Source organism: Nerophis ophidion, linkage group LG01 (assembly GCF_033978795.1).
Source record: "Nerophis ophidion isolate RoL-2023_Sa linkage group LG01, RoL_Noph_v1.0, whole genome shotgun sequence".
Taxonomy (NCBI): Eukaryota; Metazoa; Chordata; class Actinopteri; order Syngnathiformes; family Syngnathidae; genus Nerophis; species Nerophis ophidion.
In genome coordinates, this window is record NC_084611.1 from 70536404 (window position 1) to 70558058 (window position 21655).

General features: G+C 40.0%; 1 protein-coding gene across 10 annotated transcripts in view; it reads left to right on the plus strand.

The window, feature by feature from the left end:
- The first annotated feature begins 2560 nt into the window (after positions 1–2560).
- Positions 2561–21655, plus strand: part of LOC133558676 (bromodomain-containing protein 4-like) — a 41005-nt gene continuing 21910 nt past the window's right edge. The window contains exons 1-4 of one of the 10 annotated variants that reach the window (XM_061909870.1): positions 2561–2642; positions 9252–9368; positions 18639–18879; positions 20929–21021. In XM_061909870.1, coding sequence (XP_061765854.1) covers positions 18751–18879; positions 20929–21021 — 222 coding nt within the window. In that variant the 5' untranslated portion in view covers positions 2561–2642; positions 9252–9368; positions 18639–18750. Of the gene's footprint in view, positions 2643–3001; positions 3209–9251; positions 9369–18638; positions 18880–20928; positions 21022–21655 lie in introns of those variants that run through there. The other 9 variants (XM_061909888.1, XM_061909880.1, XM_061909875.1 and 6 more) reach the window with 9 other exon arrangements.

Consider the following 21655-nt stretch of genomic DNA (forward strand, 5'->3'; position numbering starts at 1 on the left):
TCCTAAACATCACCAAGACAAAGGAGCTGATCATGGATTTCCGGAAGAAAAAAACAATAAACATCCAACCACTGTACATAAATGGGGACTATGTGGAAAGGGTCTGGGCATCCAGATCAAGGAAGACCTGTCGTGGAGTATGAACACCTCAAAATGGCACAGCAAAGACTTTACTTCCTGAGACTCCTCAAAAAGAACAATCTGTCTCAAAAACTGCTTATGTCCTTCTATCGCTGCCCAATAGAGAATGTGTTGCCATACCGCATGTGTGTATGGTATGCCAGCTGCACGGTGGCAGAGAGAAATGCACTTCAGCGGGTCATAAAAACTGCCATGAAGATCACTGGCTGCTCTCTCGCCTCCCTAGATGAACTGTACAGTGCTTAGTATTACATTACCGCCGGGTCAAACTCGTGACACTTCCCCGTCATCATTTTCAAAATGGAGGAGGCCCATTTCAATACCGGTAATTTGAAATAGCATAAAAGGAAGAAGATTAAGAGCTATTCAGTAGGATTTAAAGGCCTACTGAAACCCACTACTACCCACCACGCAGTCTGATAGTTTATATATCAATGATGAAATATTAACATTGCAACACATGCCAATACGGCCTTTTTAGTTTACTAAATTGCAATTTTAAATTTCCCGGGAGTTTCGTCTTGAAAACGTCGTGTAATGATGACGTGTACGCAAGACGTCACGGGTTTTTAGGAAATATTAGCGCTGCGCACACACACAGCTAAAAGTTATCTGCTTTAACAGCATAATTACACAGTATTTTGGAGATCTGTGTTGCTGAATCTTTTGCAATTTGTTCAATTAATAATGAAGAAGTCAAAGTAGAAAAAGGGAGTTGGGAAGCTTTAGCCTTTAGCCACACACACACACGGTGATTCCTTGATCAAAATTCCCGAAGGTGAAACTTTACTATGGATCAGAGCGGTCAAGCGAACATGGATCCCGACCGAATGTCAACCAGCAGTTTTCGGTGAGAAGATTGTGGTAAAAAGTCGCTTCTTACCGGAGATCAGCTGAGCTTGTGCCGCCCATAAAGCTGCAGTCGACTCCCCTGAGACATTGGCGTCAAGACACCCGTGGACGTACACCTCCGACTATCAGGTACTATTTAACTCACTAAAACACTAGCAACACAATAGAAAGATAAGGGATTTCCCAGAATTATCCTAGTAAATGTGTCTAAAAACATTTGAATCCGTCCTAATGCAATCACGTTTTTTTTTTTAACTGTTTTTTTTTTGTAGTCCTTGCTATCAATATCCTCAAACACGAATCTTTCATCCTCGCTCAAATTAATGGGGAAATTGTCGTTTTCTCGGTCCGAATAGCACTTTTTGTTGGAGGCTCCCATTAAAATCAATGTGAATATGTGAGGAGCCCTCACACTTGTGACGTCATCGTCTGCGACTCCTGGTAAAGGAAGGGCTTTTTTGTCAGCACCAAAAGTTGCGGACTTTATCGTGGATGTTCTCTACTAAATCCTTTCAGCAAAAATATGGCAATATCGTGAAATGATCAAGTATGACACATAGAATGGACCTGCTATCCCCGTTTAAATTAGAAAATCTCATTTCAGTAGGCCTTTAAAAGCCATATTACATACAGATAATGTGTCATGAGATATACATTTAATTATGAGGACTTAAAGGAAACTAAATGAGCTCAAATATAGCTACAAATGAGGCATAATGATGCAATATGTACATACAGCTAGCCTAAATAGCATGTTAGCATCCATTAGCTTGCAGTCATGCAGTGACCAAATATGTGTGATTAGCACTCCACACAAGTCAATAACATCAACAAAACTTACCTTTGTGCATTCATGCACAATGTGAAAAGTTTAGTGGACAAAATGAGACAGAAATAGAAGTGGCATAATCACGTCTGAGAAAGTCGGAGAAAGTTATGCATGTAAAGAGACTGTGGTGAGTTCAAGGACCGCCAAAATTAGTAGGACAAAACTGCGCTCACCAAATACTCGAATCAGTGAAGCATGTTTGATATAAAGAGTGTGCTTTATAACAATTAGGGAGTTTTGTGTCATGTTTGTCCTCCTACAGAAACCAAATTAAAACAACAAAATATGTTTTTTCCCCCTCATCATTTCCATTTTTCATATATTTTAGAAAAAGCTCCAGAGAGCCACTAAGGCGGCACTAAAGAGCCGCGGGTTGCCGACCCCTGGCAAAAAGGGAAGAAGATTAAGAGCTATTCAGTTGGATTTAAGGTCCAAGCTTACATCACACTCAAATTTTTACTGCATACCTTTGGTAAGTGCCAGAGTGAGAAGAGGTTTTAATATAATTAGCGCATGCTTACTTTTACCGCATGCCTTTGGTAAGCGCAGGAGTGAGACGAGGTTTTAAATTAATTAGTGTCCCGGCTTAAATTCAAGGAAATACGGTAATCAATGTTTACATAACATTTTTTTGGGCGTTGAAATGATTGCAAATGATTGCATAATATGGCCAGAGGAGAGAAGGGGCGTGGCTACGTCTGACACTGACAGCGTCGCTCCCGCCTCCCGTGCGTCTGACGTCACCGACGTCGGAACGGGACTGTTTGTTCTGGATTTGGGGCGAGGAAGGTCCGCGAGCGCTGACAGCCGACTCAGTTAGGTATAAATAAGTATTTACGTGCCGGCATGGGTGACACTGGCGTGTCGGGCGACTCCGTAAAGGCCGCGGGTGCTTTAATAAACGCTTTATAAGGCTTCATCGTCGGGGTTATTTCGCGCGCTGTCAGAGTGCGCCTCGGCGTGAGCTGTCTGCGCGGGCCTTGCACCGGTGCGGCCACACTAGTGTGAATGTCTCTTATTAAAGCTAACATGGCGTTATGGCGCACATTGTTCATCGTCTCTCTGCCGCTTTAAGATTACGCTCAGCTTGTCTCGGAGCCATTTGTCAGCGTGCATGTTAAGCCGCCGCTCGCGCTAAAAGCAGCTAGCTTCCTCGGCTGTTTGTTTGTAGCGTCTCTTCTCCCCTACCGTAGGCCGTATTCGTGACATAACTTACGTACTCCATACTGCGTAGCCGGGCATGGACGGCGCGGGGGGGAGCCGTGCGGAACCCGGCGTACTCGCTTTCCTGAATACCAAACCTGGTCTTGGTTGGTATTCTGAAAGGCGCTTTACGTCCGGAGTTGACACTTGCTGAGGAAACATGGCGACGTGCTGTCATGGAAGGTTAGCAAAGACATAATTGTATCACATTGCATGTATTTTTTTTTTTTTTGCTGCTTGTTGGCTTACACGGCTCAGTTACGGTATACTAACCATTTCTAACTCCCCACCTTGGTTGTTTTGTTGTAGACGAAGGTGAAGTATAGCCCAAGAGCTGCTATTAGCCACGACGGGTACGTTAGCTTTCGGTTAAGTCTCTTTGATATGTTTTTTGGAATAACGTCGCAAAGGGTGTCTGCGAGTAAAGTATCAACACTTGTCACTATGACTTTAGGACAGACGGTTATTGTATGAGGTAATTTATTCAATGAACGTGTATCTATGTAATGATATTGTAGTAAAGCACCGGTGTCCAAAGTCCCACCCGGGGGTCATTTACAGCCCACAGCTATCTGGTTTCCGGAGTCCAGACCAATAAAATGGGCTTTCAGCAACAAACTGACTCTTTATCAGTTCCACTTTCTAGTTTCTTGGAGCAACATCATTGTACTGGATGTATACTCACAAAAAATCGCTTATTGAATCTAGGGCTGGGCGATATGGCCTTTTTTAAATATCTCGATATTTTAAGGCCATATCGCGATATATGATATATATCTCGATATTTTGCCTTATCTTTGAATGAACACTTGATACATATAATCACAGCAGTATGAGGATTCTATGTGTCTACATAAGGGGTGCCCAAACTTCTGCAGGCGAGCTACTTTTCAATTGAACAAGTCGAAGGGATCTACCTCATTAATATATATCATTTATATGTTTTTATATATGAAATATATAATATATATATGACTTGCATCGATTGGAATCAGACAGAAGTGCGGGTAACGTCGGCATTTTCAAATGGAGAACAAAAGTCTTCCTTTCTGTCCAATACCACATGAAAGATAGATAGATAGATTGATAGTACTTTATTGATTCCTTCAGGAGAGTTCCTTCAGGAAAATTAAAATTCCAGCAGCAGTGTACAGAGTTGAGATCAATTTAAATAAAAGTAAAAAGTAAATAATGGGGGTTTAAATGGAAACACAATAGAGAAATATTACAATAAGAATACAAAATAAAAAGCAACAATGGGAATAAAAATATAACAGTAAAATACGAATATAACAAGACAAAGTAGGCAGTAGTGACCATGTTATGAAAACGTATTGCACTGTTATTGTTTTGCATCCCCTGTCATCCTAGTACCGCCCACCCCAGAGAGGAGTTGTACATTCTAATGGCGTGTGGGACAAAGGAGTTTTTGAGTCTATTAGTCCTGAACTTGGGATGAAGCAGTCTAGCACTGAACAGGCTCCTCTGGCTACTGATAACGCTATGCAGAGGGTGACTGGCATCATCCAGGATGCTCACTAGTTTGTCAACAGTCCTCTTCTCTGCCACCGTCACCAGTGAGTCCACTTTCATTCCCATTGTAGAACCTGCCCGCCTGATCAGTTTCTCAAGTCTGGAGCTGTCCTTCTTAGATGTACTGCCCCACCAGCACACTACCATGTAGAACAGAACACTGGCAACCACAGACTGGTAGTACATCCACAAGAGTATACAGGAGTGGTTGATTTTTGGCATCTTATTTGTCCAGCTTCCATACTCGTTTTTATACACTTTACAAGAAATCCATTATCTCCGTAGCTAGCTAGCTTGTGCACGCCAGCTTTCTGAGACTCTTATTTTGTTAGCGCAGGAAAAAGGAAGCAGCATTTTTATTGTGAAGATTAGAACTGCGCAGTCGGTCTTAGAGTTTTGACAGCAGGTACGGCGTGAATGTGTTGAAATAAAAAGTGTTTCTCGCCTTCCTGTCCATCACTTTTTCTTAATAATGAGCTCGCAGCAGTGTCATCTCACAAGACCATCAGGTGTCGTGAATGTCAATCAAGTGACGAAAGTGACGTCTTCGTGAAGATTGATGATCGCTTATTTTTAGGTGTATTTTTTTAAATGCCCGGCTGGCGATCGACTAACACATCCTCCGCGATCGACAGGTAGCTCGCGATCGACGTAATGGGCACCCATGGTCTACATTAACACATTCTTGTTCATAATGCATTAATATATGCTTATTTTAAACTTTCATGCAGAGAAGGAAATCACAACTAAGTCAATTGACCAAAACTGTATATGTTAGATATTAGCAGGTGACTCTTCAAATGATGCTACATATTAGCAGTAATGCTACTAATGCTACTTAACGCTTGTGCCCCGCACTTGAAAAATTAAAGTTGTCTATTCGACATCTTCCCGGTTGAAGCCGAACTACCGCCAGACGATGGACCCCCTGCTGTTTTTCTTGGGAATTAATTTTTCCTTCATTCGCACCTTCTTTATCTCGTATTACCACTCGCACGGCTTCGCTAGCATCACAGCTAACGTTACCCATGCTGCTACCTCTATGCTGGGCGAGGGCGTATACTTATGTGACGTATGACGTAACAGTATGTGACGTATGTAAGAAGGTGCGCTTACACTCTGTGAGAAGGAGACACAAGAAGGAGTGGGAAGAGCCTTTAGTGTAATGCCTGCAGCTAAAAGCAACTGCGTGTGAATGTATACTCTATATATCGCCCAGTGCTAATTGAATCTAAACTAAACATACTGTAGACTTTGGAAAATGTTCTGGTAAAACTTTAGAGTGGGGAACATATTCACCATTAATTAGTTGCTTATTAACATGCAAATCAGTAACACATTGGCTCTTAATTAGTCATTAAGTACTTATTAATGCCTTATTCTGCATGGCCTTATTATACAACCAGTAAGCCATTAACTAAGAGTCTTTCCTCAATAACCTCTGAATTATTGCTTATTAGTAACCCTAACCTTTATAGCAGGCCTGGGCAATTATATTGACTCGGGGGTCCACATTTAGAGAAAAAAATGTGTCCAGGGGCCGGAATATATATTTTTAGGAACACTAATACAAAGCATCACAATAATTTCTGAGTGAATGCAAAAAATGTTATGACAGACCAACCTTAAAAATTGTAATGGAGTTTTACATTATATTAATGGAATTTTACACTGAAAATTGACAAAATATGAATGTCACACCTCCTCTCGATCGACATATTTTACAATCAAGTGAAACGCAACAAACAGTGAAATATGAACGGGAATGGTACAAAATAAACCTACCTACAATCTGATATATCACTAAGCTTTAGAACTTTGTTGTGAAAATCTCCTTCCACATCTGTGGAAATGCTTCCCGCCCACACTGCTTGGTGCCTCGTATGAGCTGCTGTGACATAGATTACCATAGTAACTAATTCGATGACTATAGTAACTAATTATTTTACCATAGTAACTAGTATATCATCCCAAAGCGCAGATTCCAACCATTGAAATACTTTGTATAGTTCAAGACTTACGGTCATTAGAAAACATCACTGTACATCATAATGGCAGCTACACTTTCCATCTTAAACATGTCAAAAAATTATTTGAGAATGTCCGGCGGGCCAGATTGAAAAGCTCAAAGGGCCGCATGTGGCCCCCGGGCTTTAATTTGCCCAGGTCTGCTTAATAGGATAGATCTGATAGGTCAGTTAAAGCTCTTTTTATTACCTATTCTGTGTTATGTGTTTTATCTTGCACGATTGCACCAAGAAAAGTTTCCTAGTATGTGAACCCGTTCTCAAACAATGGCAATAAAAACGACTCTGATTCTGATTCTGATATAGGTTCTCCTAGTGTCCAATCCATCCATCCATTTTCTACCGCTTATCCCTTTTGGGTTGCGGGGGGTGCTGGAGCCTATATCAAAGCATTTGGGCGGAAGGCGGGGTACACCACAAGTTGCCATCTCATCACAGGGCCAACACAGATAGACAGACAACATTCACACTCACAATCACACACGAGGGCCAATTTAGTGTTGCCAATCAACCTATCCCCAGGTGCATGTCTTTGGAGTGTCCCAATTAACTCTAAATTAAGTCTTTGTTACTTAGAATATGTTCCTCATACTGAAGTGTTACCAATGTTCCAAATGCGGACGGCTTGGCATGTTTGGGAGAGTGGCCGTGGCAGCAACCTGAGGGTTCCTGGTTTGATCCCCAGCTTCTAGCAACTTAGTCACGTTCGTTGTGTCCTTGAGCAAGACACTTCACCCTTGCTCCTAATGGGTCGTGGTTAGGGCCTTGCATGGCAGCTCCCGCCATCAGTGCAGGAATGTTTGGATGAACACACTGTAATTGAACACAAACATAATGCTAAAATGTTCTAACCATATGGTAAATGGGTTATACTTGTACAGCGCTTTTCTACCTTCGAGGCACTCAAAGCGCTTTGACACTATTTCCACATTCACCCATTCACACACACGTCCACTCGCTGATGGCGGGAGCTGCCATGCAAGGCACTCACCTCGACCTTTTAGGAGCAAGTGTGAAGTGTCTTGCTCAAGGACATAACGGGCATGACTAGGTTGGTAGAAGCTGGGGATCGAACCAGGAACCTTCAAGTCACTGGCACGGTCACTCTCCCATCCGCACCACGCCGTCCCCAACAACGACAAAAAGTAATGTTTAAGTGCAAAGAATAGTACAAAAACGGCCGATGTTACAAGCAAATATTAAAAAATACTTACATTTTACTTTATTTAAACTGACGACGTAAACATTGTATGTAATAAGTGTAATCCAATACTGTTCAGCATAGCTTCTTTCAACTTTTTTTTTCTGAGAAGTAGCGTATGCTTTGATATCCATCCATTCATTTTCTTCCGATTGTCCCTTTCAGGGTCGCGGGGGCTGCTCGTGGCTTTGATATCAGTTTGGAAAATGCAGTTTCTCAGAAAACTTTCCTCACAATTTAACTTTTTTAATGTAAATGCCTCACAAATTATTGTTAAGCCTCGCTGGCTCCAAATTTATTTTCCATTGCCCAGGTGCGCTGTGACCGAGTCTGTTTTAGCTTGGAATGCTCAAGACTAACGTGGCGTGCTTTATTACTGCCTCCGCCAAAGAGGATATGTTTTTGCCAGGGTTTGTTTGTCTGTCTGTTTGTATTACGGTGCCCGCGTCGTGGTCTAGTCTAAAATGTACGCGTGACATAAAAAAACTAACTCTTTGGACTTACTTATTTACAAAAGGAATATTAGTACAGGTTACAGTGTTGCTAATACAGCTAGTTGTGGCAATATACGCGGGTGCCGGACTGGCAATCCTGCGCAGAGGATTCTGGGAGACGTTTATTTCAGACCAGCCAATGCAAAAGCACCAAGAAAAACTACACTCACCAAGTTTTTGTTTGACACCGTCACGGCATTTTAGTGAAGATATAGAGAGGCAATAACGCTGTATCTACAATACCGTTACATAAATAAATGTTGCGTTAGATTGCTGTACTTGTTCTTGGAAGTATACTAAAAATAATTATACAAAACAGTTTAAGTTATGAGTATTAACGAAGGGACAAAGAGAAAAGTAGTCAAGTTTTATTGACTTAACTGTTATACTTCTACCTTGAGTTGGAGTGAATACGTGTTCTCCGCTGATATGTAGGCTGTTCCTGAAAGTATATGTACCTGTTAAACTACTTTGGGTTGACATAGTGTCTTGATTGTTAGATACATATACTGGTACTAGAACTAGGTTACGTTCACACTGCAGGGTAATTCATGTTTTTTTTTTTTCAAATCAGATATTTTTAGTGGCTGTTCACATTACCGATCACTTTTTTTTGTAATGTGAAGTGACTGTTCACATTACAAAAAAAAGTGATTTTGAGCGTGGGAGCATTCACATTAAGGATGCATTGCATATTTATCTGATTTATATCCAGATACAAAAGAGGCCTGAGTCGGATATTAAACATTCAGAATTTCACTTTTCACACGGATACAGGTCGCATATGGGCAAAAAAATTTGAATTGACCTGCAGTGTGAACAAGGCCCTACTCAAGAGTTCAGGCCATCTTAAACCAAGCTGATAAAGGGAACTAAACTTCAATAGAAACAACACATTTCTTTGTAACATTTAGTATTATTTGTTATAGTTTAACTTGTCCTCATTTCCTTTCACCCTTTTTGTCTGTTAGGGTGACTTCCCACTCACTGTTGTGGTTTTCACCTCCCCAGTGAGCGTGTTGCTGCCGCCTCAAATTCGACATGACCGCACAAGAGATTTAAGTAACAGCAGAAACGGCAACAAACATGTAAGTTTCCAGGAACTTTTTCTTCATTTTAAAAATTCCTTTGTGCAGCCAAAAATCATCCATATTGAAAAAGCCCTATTTCCTGGTTTGTTGTTAAGTAACTGAAGTGCACAACGTTTCATGCTTGGTTTGTGTAAAGGTGGAAGGTAGACATGCCATAGTCTTACGTACAACTGCCCCACATAAGCAGCTTCCATTGTCCTTTTATTGTAAGTTTCTGTCTAATAATGCTGTGCAGGAGAATTACCTTTCTTCAGGCAATGGTAGTTGTCAACCCAAAAGGTATGTTTGAGGCCTTACTATAAGGCATAGGCATTACATTTGCCATGCTGATGTCTATTTTGTTTGTTGTATTTTCTAGAGCTGTCCCGATATTAATCGTGCGATTGGATCAGGGAAGATATTTGCAATTTTTAATTGGTCAGCGATAGGTCTGAGCGATATATCAAATATACTCGATATATCACGCGTTTGTCTCTGTGCGATGTAGAAAATTACTATTTCTTGAGTATTCAAGTATACGTTCTCATGCAGTTGCTTTTAGCTGCAAGCATTACACTACAGCAGGGGTTTCAAACATGCGGCCCGCGGGCCAATTGCGGCCCGCGAGACGTTATTATGCGGCCCGCGCTTTGATATTATAATTTAATGTTGGTGCGGCCCGCAAGTTTAATATGAATGGCGCTTGACAGCGTCATACTTGCCAACGTCCCCAATTTTCCCGGGAGACCCCTGAATTTCAGGGCACCAATTCTCTCTAAGCCCCTGTCAATGTTTACCAGATCAACGATATTCAGGGAGTGCCCTAATGGCACTGCCTTTAGCGCCCCCTACATCCTGAATTGACAGCATGCAAGCAAAGTTGTATGTTGCATCTGGCCATGTGAGACGCACGTGTGTTATCGCAAGATATATTTGATCAACAGCTACACACGTCACACTAAGGGTGGCCGTAAAAAAAAACTTTTAACACTGTTACAAATATCTGCCAGACTGTGAACCCACACCAAACAAGAATGACAAACACATATCGGGAGAACATCCACATCGTAACACAACATAAACACACCAGAACAATTATCCAGAATCCCTTGAAGACCTAACTCCTCCGGGCTACAATATACACACCCCTGCTGCCACCAACCCCCCACACCTTGAGGTGTTGTATATTGTAGCCCTGCAAGGTGTTGTGGGTATTTGTTCTCTTATGTTTAAGTTGTGTCAGGGTGCGGAAATTCTCCCAAAAAGGGTTTGTCATTCTTGTTTGGTGTGGGTTCAAAGTGTGGAGCATATTTGTAACAGTGTTAAAAGTTTTTTTACGGCCACCCTTGGTGTGACGTGTATTGCTGTTGAACAAGTACGCACTGAAATTCAGGAGTCTCCCGGAAGAATCGTGGAGGTTGGCAAGTATGTTGCTAGGGCGGGAAAGCCATTCATAGAAGGTTATTCATTAAAAAGTGCATGTTAGATTTTTTTAAGAAATCTTTTCTTGCGGCCCAGCCTCACCCAGTTTCTGCATCCAGTGACCCCCAGGTAAATTGAGTTTGAGACCCCTGCACTACAGGCTTTTCTTACTCTTTCTTGTTTCTCCCCACAGAGAAATAAAACAAGCACACTTTGTTACACACGTCACATACTGTCGCGCGAGCAACGTCATACGCCCTCCCCGAGCAGAGAGATAGCAGCATAGGTAAAGTTAGCTGTGGCAGGTGGTGCTTGCGGAGCAGTGCTAGTGGTAATACGAGAGAAAGAAAGATGCAAATCTGTTAACAAATGAAAGAAGAAGAATTAATTCCCCAAGAAAAATTGCATGGGGTCCATCAAGTGGTGATGGTTTGGCTTCAAGCGGAAAATGTTGAACAGACAATCGTAATATGTAAAGTATGCGGCAAAAGCGTTGCTACAAAAAGTAGCAGCACTACTATTTTGTAGCATCATTTGAAAAGTCCCCTGCTAAACAATAAGGAGTGCTTGAAACTCCGCATGTCAACATCTGCGGCCGGTGCCACACCCAACAAAATGCCGAAGCAATCAGCACTGACCCAATTGAGCCTGGCGTCTTCCATTTCCAGATTAACACCGTATGACGAAAATAGTCAACAACAGGAGATAACGATCGCAGTAACCTACCACATAGCAAAGGACATACACAGTTTGATTTGTTATTATGCAGCTAATTTTTATTTTACAGTTTTTGAAATATCTTGTGTGACATCATGCACAAAAGTGCACTTTATTTGTTTTAAAATAGTGTAGTGGCATTCTGTACAAAAAGTGCACTTTGATTTAGTGTTGTTTTGATATGTCATCTTAGTGACATCGTGCACAAAAAGTGCACTAATAGCTTGTTTTAAAATTTCTCTGACAGTCTTGCACTTTCTGTTTTGAAATTACATGAATATTTGTGCCAATGCTTAATAACTGTTTAATAAATACAGTTTTGGTAAATTTACTTACCGTTAGTTGTGATTTCCCCCTTTGCATGAAAGTTTAAAATTAGCATATATTAATGCAATATGAAGAAAAATGTTTTAATGTAGACACATAGAATCATCATACTGGTGTGATTATATGCCATCCATCCATCCATCCATCTACTTCCGCTGATCCGAGGTCGGGTCGCGGGGGCAGCAGCCTAAGCAGGGAAGCCCAGACTTCCCTCTCCCCAGCCACTTCGTCCAGCTCTTCCCGGGGGATCCCGAGGCGTCCCCAGGCCAGCCGGGAGACATAGCCTTCCCAACGTGTCCTGGGTCTTTCCCATGGCCTCCTACCGGTCGGACGTGCCACCCGAACGCCTCCCCAGGGAGGCGTTCGGGTGGCTTCCTGATCAGATGCCAGAACCACCTCATCTGGATCCTAGAAGTTGCTGAGCCGGAAGGCAAAGCTCTCAATTTACCGGTGATTATATGAGTCGTGTTAATTCAAGGCTAAGGCAAAATATCGAGATATATATGGTGTATCGTGACATGGCCTAAAAATATTGAGATATTAATAAAAGGCCATATCGCCCAGCTCTTGTCAGCGATCTTCACTGCAGCTGTATTCCACTGTATACATGGCTATAAAATGTACTGAAACATTCCTTCAAAAGAGATGAACACTCAGTGAGACATTTCCAAATTTATTGGTACACATATAAGAGTTGCATGAATTTCAGAAGTGTGCTTGTCTCGTCAGAAGACTTGTTTAAGATAGTTTAATGCTTCCAAGATACTAATCCTGGCCACCATGGCGGAAAATAAACTATGTTTCTTCCACAAACATTATCACTGGAGGAGTAGAGGAAAAGGAATGGTTGAGCAAGCTGTCAAGGTACATAAACTGCAGGACGACACAAAGGCTAACTGCTAAATCTTCTATGTAAAGTAGTGGTGATGGATTTAGATGTCAAGACTATCGATACCCAGTGTGATTACATATTGTAAACAATGTTAAAGGGATTTAATTGATTTGTTTTTAATTATTATTTTAAAAAAGAAAAAGTAAAAAAAGAATAAGTCTCTGGATACAGAAAGACTTTAAGGGGAAAACCCAACTGAATTAAAGGGGACCCAATTAGGGATGTTCCAATCTGTGTTTTATGTTGTTGATTCAGACAACGATCATCCGAGATTGGCTGATGCCAATACCGATATCATGTATTAACAGTAAAAAAAAACATGTCTTTATTTATGGTGTTAGCTGGACTATTGTGGCAAAAATATTATTCACCAGTGTTTTAATTGATATTGAAATCACGATTAATAACACATCCATCCATCCATTTCTACCGCTTGTTCCCTTTGGGGTAGCGGGGGGCGCTGGTGCCTATCTCAGCTACAGTCGGGCGGAAGGCGGGGTACACCCTGGACAAGTCGCCACCTCATCGCAGGGCCAACACAGATAACCAGACAACATTCACACTCACATTCACATACTAGGGCCAATTTAGTGGTACCAATCAACCTATCCCCAGGTGCATGTCTTTAGAGGTGGGAGGAAGCCGGAGTACCCGGAGGGAACCCACGCATTCATGGGGAGGACATGCAAACTCCACACAGAAAGATCCCGAGCCCGGGATTGAACCCACAACTATTCAGGACCTGTGTATTGTGTGGCAGAGGCACTAACCCCTGTGCCACCGTGAAGCCCGATTAATAACACAATTATTCATTAATTTGAAAACATGAGTTTTTATTGTACCACCACAACTCAACTTAAAATATGATTTAAAAGAATAACAAATATAAATTAGTAACAAACAAACAAGTAAAATAATAATAATAATATTGCAGCCATTTATCATATTTCGCTTATCTGAGGTCGGTTTGCGGGGGCAGCAGACTTCTCTCCCCATCCACTTTGTCTAGCTCATCCTGGTGGAACCCGTAGCGTTCCCAGGCCAGCTGGGAGACAGTCTCTCATACGAAATATAATAATAATAATAGTAACAACAACAAATTAAAATAACAGCAATATGAAAAAAAACAATACAATTCAGTTTTGCTGTTTACATTTTTTAAATTCCGTGTTTTACCTTTTACACTGTTTTTTTTTAATTTTTTTAACCACAATTGAGTGGGCACTTTTTGTGTCATAAATACAAATTTATAAAATGTTTTTCAATTATTTGCAAAACGATTTACGTTCAGTAATGCTATACATCTTAGGACAGTTTTGAGCAGTATATTAAGTCAAAACATAATTTGTTAATGTATCATTAAGTGTTGCAAGTAAATTACACTTATGTAAAGTACTTTTTTGAAACAATTTCTTTTGTTTGCACACACAAGATCGATTGATGCGGTCAGAGCTGTTATTGTAAAGAGCCAAAATGTGCTTCTGTTGTGAGCTTGACGAGTTCGGAGATGACTTTGACATGGCTGTTGAAAAAGAGAGAAGGAGACAGAGAGCCTCTTAAGTTGCGACTGCTGTCTTGTTTGTACGTTGATCTTACATCAATGATGTCGTTCACAACAACACAAGCATATGAGATGTGTTGTATGTAAGGATTGGTCTTGCCGGCTTTAGATTTGTAGTTAGTGGCTGTTTTCAAGTGACAACAATTGTTTGAGTAAAACAAAATCAGTTAAAGGCTTGCACGATTTTGAGAAAAAAACAAATCGCGATTTTTCTCTCCAAGGTTGCGATTCGATTTGCGATTCTTGTATTTTATACATAGAAATGCAAAAAACTGCGAACATAATGAGTGAAGGGAAGACATGTTTCTTTTAGACTGTCAATCAGAATGATCACAGTTAATTTTTTCATATTATTCAATCTAGATTATTATCACGATTTTCCCTTGCAGGATTATTCCGATCACCGTTGCAGACCCACTATTTTTTACTGCAGTATCTTGTGACAGACATTTCCCCCATGTTTGATCAAGGTAATATATGCTGGCAGCTGTCATTTTGTTTATTTTAATGATTGTGTTTACCAGAGGTGCAACAGTACAGGTAATCCACGCTATTGTCCGTACCTTGGTATTATTGTAGCTACCCAGAAGAGTAGGTGCTGCAAGGGGTTCTGGGTATTTGTTCTGTTGTGTTTATGTTGTGTTAGGGTGCGGATGTTCTCCCGAAATGTGTTTGTCATTCTTGTTTGGTGTGGGTTCACAGTGTGGCGCATATTTGTAATAGTGTTAAAGTTGTTTATACAGCCACCCTCAGTGTGACCTGTATGGCCGTTAACCAAGTACACCTTGGATTCACTTTTGTGTGTGAAAAGCCGTAGATATTATGTGATTGGGCCGGCACGCAAAGGTAGTGCCTGTACTCCCTACGTCCGTGTACCGCGGTGTTTAAAAAACTCATGAATCTTAATTTTGAAACCAATACCAATAATTTCAGATATTACATTTTAAAGCATTTATCGGCCGATATCGGCTGTCCGATATAATCAGACATCTCCAGAAATAACTGACAAAATTATAGTGTTATAATGTAATGTAATGTAATCATAATATACAATAATGCAAGCAACTATTTAAAAGGATATAAACTTTTATTTTTCATTACTATAAATTTGTTTATCATTGTACTGTAATAGGAAGGTAAATAACTTTGTTATCCTAAATACCAAAAAGAGCACCGTACCAAATTAACTGTGTGTTATATACTCGGCCAATAAAGATACTTCTGATAAATAAACAATTAAATAAAATAGACTCTCCTTTCTGTAAGCAAACATTTAACTTTAATAAATATCTTAAAGTTCATTCATTTAAAAAATATATATTTGTTTTATTTTGCACTTTTCTTGTCCTTACTTTTAAATGGACAAAAGTTTAATATTTATGAATTTTTTTTAACAGTCTAATGAGCAGTAGTTACAGTATAACAAATGATTTAGTCAATTCATCTTTTGCTATTAGTAAACACATGTTTAAAAATATCCCCAGCTGAATTTAAAAGTTGATGGCACTGAATGTACGCTTTGTAATCCGATTTATCTTTTAGCTCGACAATGACTAGTCGATAATCAAAATAATCTTTAGTTGCAGCACGAATTTGGCAGATTCTTGCATTGTTATTTTACATTACAATGGAGATTTTATTACTATTGTTATATTGTGACAAAGCATGTTTACACATTCTAGATGTGTCCCCATTTTTGACAGCGACAAGTGAACGAATGCGTTCTCAACGCAATGTAGCTTTCTAGCTAGCGGCTAATGTCTCCCCACAGTGCAAACCACAGGAATGAGTCTCTGCATACAAAAGGGTTTGAGGGCAAAAACCAACGGATTGAAATCAGAGCCAATAGTAGGTCATAAGTTAAATATTTAATTGATATTATCTTCATAGATCCTAGGATTCCCCCAAGATTGCTGCTATACGTGGCAGTGGAGGCGTCGCTATGGCGTGTTCAATATGACATCATATATATGACATTATATTTTTAGTTTGCAATGATTGAATATATTTTCTTTAAAAAGCTAAACAAATGTTTTATGTATACATAAAAACAAATATTAGTGTTGTTAGTTACTAATATTACACTTAATATTAATATTAACATTTTTTTCTATTTATTCTATGTATAATTCTGTAGATTTAACACAAGGAATTCGACTTGGGAGATTGTGTTCTCTTGGTTCATCCATCCATCCATTTTCAATGCAGTTTCAATCGTGGCTTATTGTAAAATGTAACTCAGGCTACACTTTATTCTGCCCTGCCTAAATGTTGCAATATAATTTTCTAAATATGTAAACAGTCCTTTGAGTGAAATGGTTGATATTCTTTACAATGAAGTCACTGTAAAACAACCACACTAAATAAAGTACATTAAATATATATGTAGGAATCACGTTAGATTATCATTTGGAATAAACTGAATGAAACAATACAATTATGCAGGATGAAGGTTGAGCTCTCATGCCGCTAGCTTAATGCTAGCGTACCATGGACTAACTTATTGACAAGCTAACTCAAATTAGCATGGCCAATCGCAGGGCACATATACTGTATATTATCATTCATTCACACTAACAAGGCCAACACGAATAGACAGACAACAACAACAATCCACACTCACATGGGGGCGTGTTTATGGGCTTTGTCACCATGATGTCAGAGAGTAATTTACATAATTTACAATTACATTTGTTTTTTTAAAAAGGCTAAAAAAAAACAACAACATACATTTAAAAACAAGTCTGTTAATATTAATTAGTATCAACATATATTTTTATTGTTTTGCCATATTTTCAATTGTTGCTGCTTATAGATAGATAGTACTTTATTGATTCCTTCAGCAGAGTTCCTTCAGGAAAATCAAAACTGTATGTACTGCTTATGCAATGTACTTTGAGATTTTTTCAAGTGTCTAGAGACTTTTAATGAATTTTTTTATGAAAAAAAACTGGCACCAAATCTATCATCATTTTCTGGTGTTATTATAAAATGTACTCGTGTATAGAGACTATTTACTTCTGTCCCTCGATTTCTCAAAGAAAGAGTCGAGCTGCAGCGAGCATGACGTCACACTTGCATCGCGCTGTTGCTACAGTAGGACTTTTTCTCCTTAAAAGCAGCCACTGTCCTCTTAATATTGGCACTTTTTGTAAATGGCTGTTAGCGGGTACATCTGGGATATATTATAATTACATCAATATTACAGACATACTGCCAACGCTCCAGACGATGCCGTGCATTTTGTGTACATCCGGACCCACGTAGATAAGTGTTTGCACGGGAGGTTAATTTGTTGGATTTGTGTCGATTGTTATCATTAGATTGATGATAAAAGATAAAAATTGCGTCAGACTTTGTGTGATTTCTTATGGGGTTTACAATACATTGTTTCTGTAAAAGTGGGAAAAAAGCAACCTTATTTTCAAGGTGTGGCAGTAATTAAAATGCTGTGGTGGCGCACAACATTCAATTACATTAAGGAGAAACCCTGTATACACATGAAATGCACATACATGTAGGAATCACATTAATTGAATAATTATTATACAGTTTAGAATATACTGAAAAAAGCAATACAATCATTTAGGATGAAGATTGGCTCTAACTAATGTTGGTAGCTGGACCAGCTCATTGACAGGCTAACAAAAATTAGCAGGGCATATATAGGCAATAATTCACCCTCACATTTATACCTATGAACAGTTTACTGCCTCCAGTGAACCTAACATGAATATTTTTGAAATGTGGGACAAAGCTGGAGTACCCGGAGAATACCCACACAAGCATAGGGGTTCTCCCACATAGGGATGTTCAAACTGAGGTTCAGAGATGCACACCGCGTAAAGTTAGACTGTGTTGTCGGAAGTAATATCTAAATTAGGGTAGTTTACACAGGCTTGAACAAGAAATGCTTTAATTAACTTGAAATAACTTTTTCTTAAAGTTTCTCTCCTTACTTTTGCCGAGTGCCAACTCTGACAGGCGATTCAGATGTACTTTTCTTTCTTTTTTTTCCCAAAATAAAGCACATAGGAAATGTTATTAGATTCGAGATGTTTTTCAAATATATAATGGTTAATAGTACCGTACATAAAATAATATACTATATACAATGAAGCTATTAAAACAATATTATACCTAAATATAAATTATTGTAAAAAAAAAAAAAGATACTCATATTTTCAATTTAAGGTGTGGTGACTTTTATTTTGCTGCGGCAATGCACCACGGTCAATTAGATCGGGCAAAAATCCTGTAGTTGAATAGCTCTGTGGTGGTGATATATTTTGTTGTTGATAAATGTGTAATCGTGCGTCGATGACATACAGCACCCTAATAACCCTCAACACTTTCTTCTGATGACTAGAGCGTCAAGTGAGGAGTGGAATGGCCTGAGGGGGATAACCCCGGTCCCACCTGCCCCCACCAGGTCCAATCTGCCTCCACTGACTGCTCGGCCGCTGCTTACCACCACGGTGATGGGGGACGGACTGGAGCCAGGCAGCAGCCACAACCCTCCTTTCACCCAGCAGCCTCTCCCCTTGAACGCTTTACCCCCTGAAATATCAGATTCCTCTAGACCCAAGCGACAGACCAACCAGCTCCAGGTATTATTTTTATTGTTACTAGATTGTATTAATTCAGGACATTGCACATAATGAACAATCTGCTGTACAAAAATTGGTAAATGAGCCAGATTTTATAGCATAGTTACTGTTTTCAACATGTTGCACCTATCAAGTTTCTGGACGATGCCCTACTATCTGAGCCACGCTACCCTTGTGGAAATTTTGAGATCTAAACATTAAGGGTGTAACGGTACACAAAAATTTTGGTTCGGTACGTACCTCAGTTTAAAGGTCACGGTTCGGTTCATTTTCGGTACAGCAAGAAAACAACAAAATATAAATTTTTTGATTATTTATTTACCAAATTTGTAAAAAAAAAATGGCTCGATCCTTTTAACATTGGGAACGCTATAACAATTCTGCCCACATTAATCCACATTAAACTGCCTCAAGGTGTTGGATGAAATAAAATGACAACTTTTCTTCTACATATACAAAGTGCAACATTAAACAGTTTTAAGTCAACTCATCATGCTTAATTTATTACAGCATTGGGGAAGCCTGTAGTTGATTTTTATTATGTATATGTTATATTTGTATCAACATGTGATAGCAGGGACCCTGCCATTCAAAACCAGGCTGCTACATTACTAATGATTAATGTAACTATAGCTGAAAAAATAGTACAATAGCAATAGGAGAGACTATTCATCCCTGAACAGCATGGACTTCATGTGGGATTTATGATACACTTACATTATTATATACACTATCAGAGACAGAAACTCTTCATTTAATATAATGTTCTTTTTTGCTGCTTCAACACACCTCAATCAACACTGTCCGTAACGCACGCACGCACGCACGCACGCACACACGCACGCACGCACGCACGCACGCACACACACACACACACACACACACACACACACACACACCGCAAAATAAGCTAACGTTATGCTAAAAGCTACCTAGCCTTCACCTCAAACCAGGACTGCGAGTGAGCTGAGCTGCAGTTTGTTTCGAGAAGGTAAACGGGCTCATAGTGATGTTTAGAAAGTAGTTGACTTGGAAGTGTTTAGTATAATTTGGGTAGAGTCCGTTGCTCCCCTGCTAAAGACCTATCTGCTCGACACTGAAGCGCTGACGACATGCGCTCTGAATACGCACTGCTGATTGGCTTGTTACCGCTACGGTTGTAACCAATCAGATGGTTGTGTGGGAGGGAAAATGCAGGGTGCTGTGTACAGACAGAGACGGAGGCAGAACGGAGCGGAGCTTGTTATGACTTTAGCACAGTGGTTCTCAAATAGGGGTACGCGTACCCCTGGGGGTACTTGAAGGTATGCCAAGGGGTATGTGAGATTTTTAAAAAGTATTCTAAAAATAGCAACAATTCAAAAATCCTTTATATTATACTTCAACAAAATATGAATGTAAGTTCATATACCGTGAAAAGAAATGAAACAATGCAATATTCAGTGTTGACAGCTAGATTTTTTTTGTGGACATGTTCCATAAATATTGATGTTAAAGATTTATTTTTTTGTGAAGAAATTAAGTTGATGAATCCAGATGGATCTCTTATTACAATCCCTAAAGAGGGCACTTTAAGTTGATGATTACTTCTATGTGTAGAAATTTTTATTTATAATTTAATCACTTGGTTATTTTTCAACAAGTTTTTAGTTATGTTTATATCTTTTTTTCCAAATAGTTCAAGAAAGACCACTACAAAAGACCAATATTTTGCACTGCTATAAAATTTAATAAATCAGAAACTGATGACATAGTGCTTTATTTTACTTCTTTGTCTCTTTTTTTCAACCAAAAATGCTTTGCTCTGATTAGGGGGTACTTGAATTAAAAAAATGTTCAAAGGGGGTACATCACTGAAAAAAGGTTGAGAACCACTGCTTTGGCATACAACTTCATATGTTCGTGTGGAACTCGTTTGGTACTCCTCCGCACCGAACCAGAACCCCCGTACCGAAACCGTTCAATACAAATAAACGTACCGTCACACCCCTCCTAAATATAGTGGACTGCTTCTTATGTATCTCTCCCCTCCCCCCCCCTCTTTTTCAGTACCTGCTCAAAGTGGTGTTGAAGACCTTATGGAAACACCAGTTCGCATGGCCCTTTCAAGCTCCCGTTGATGCCATCAAACTCCAATTACCTGTGAGTCTCATGTTCGGGATATTTGAAGAGGTGTATTTCAAATGTGAACGTGTTTCTGAAAGAACTACGGATGGGATGGTTTGTGAAAAAACACGCGTGTTGCTCGGATCATGGGTGTAGATGGCACTGGTGACGTGGAGTACATGTTCCTCAAACTCGTAGTGATACCGATCCTTTTCCTACAAAGGGAGACAAACCTCGCCGGTAAAAGAGGATTAATGTTTCGTTATTTGGAATATCCATTTTCTACCGCTTATTCCCTCTCGGGGTCGCGGGGGGCACTGGCGCCTATCTCAGCTACAATCGGGCGGAAGGCAGGGTACACCCTGGACAAGTCGCCACCTCATCACAGGGCCAACACAGACAGACAACATTCACACTCACATTCACACACACTAGGGGCAATTTAGTGTTGCCAATCAACCTATCCCCAGGTGCATGTCTTTGGAAGTGGGAGGAAGCCGGAGTACCCGGAGGGAACCCACGCATTCACGGGGAGAACATGCAAACTCCACACAGAAAGATCCTCAGCCTGGAACTGAACTCAGGACTGCAGGACCTTCGTATTGTGAGGCAGACGCACTAACCCCTCTGCCACCGTGAAGCCTATTTAGAATACTGTAATTCATTTCGC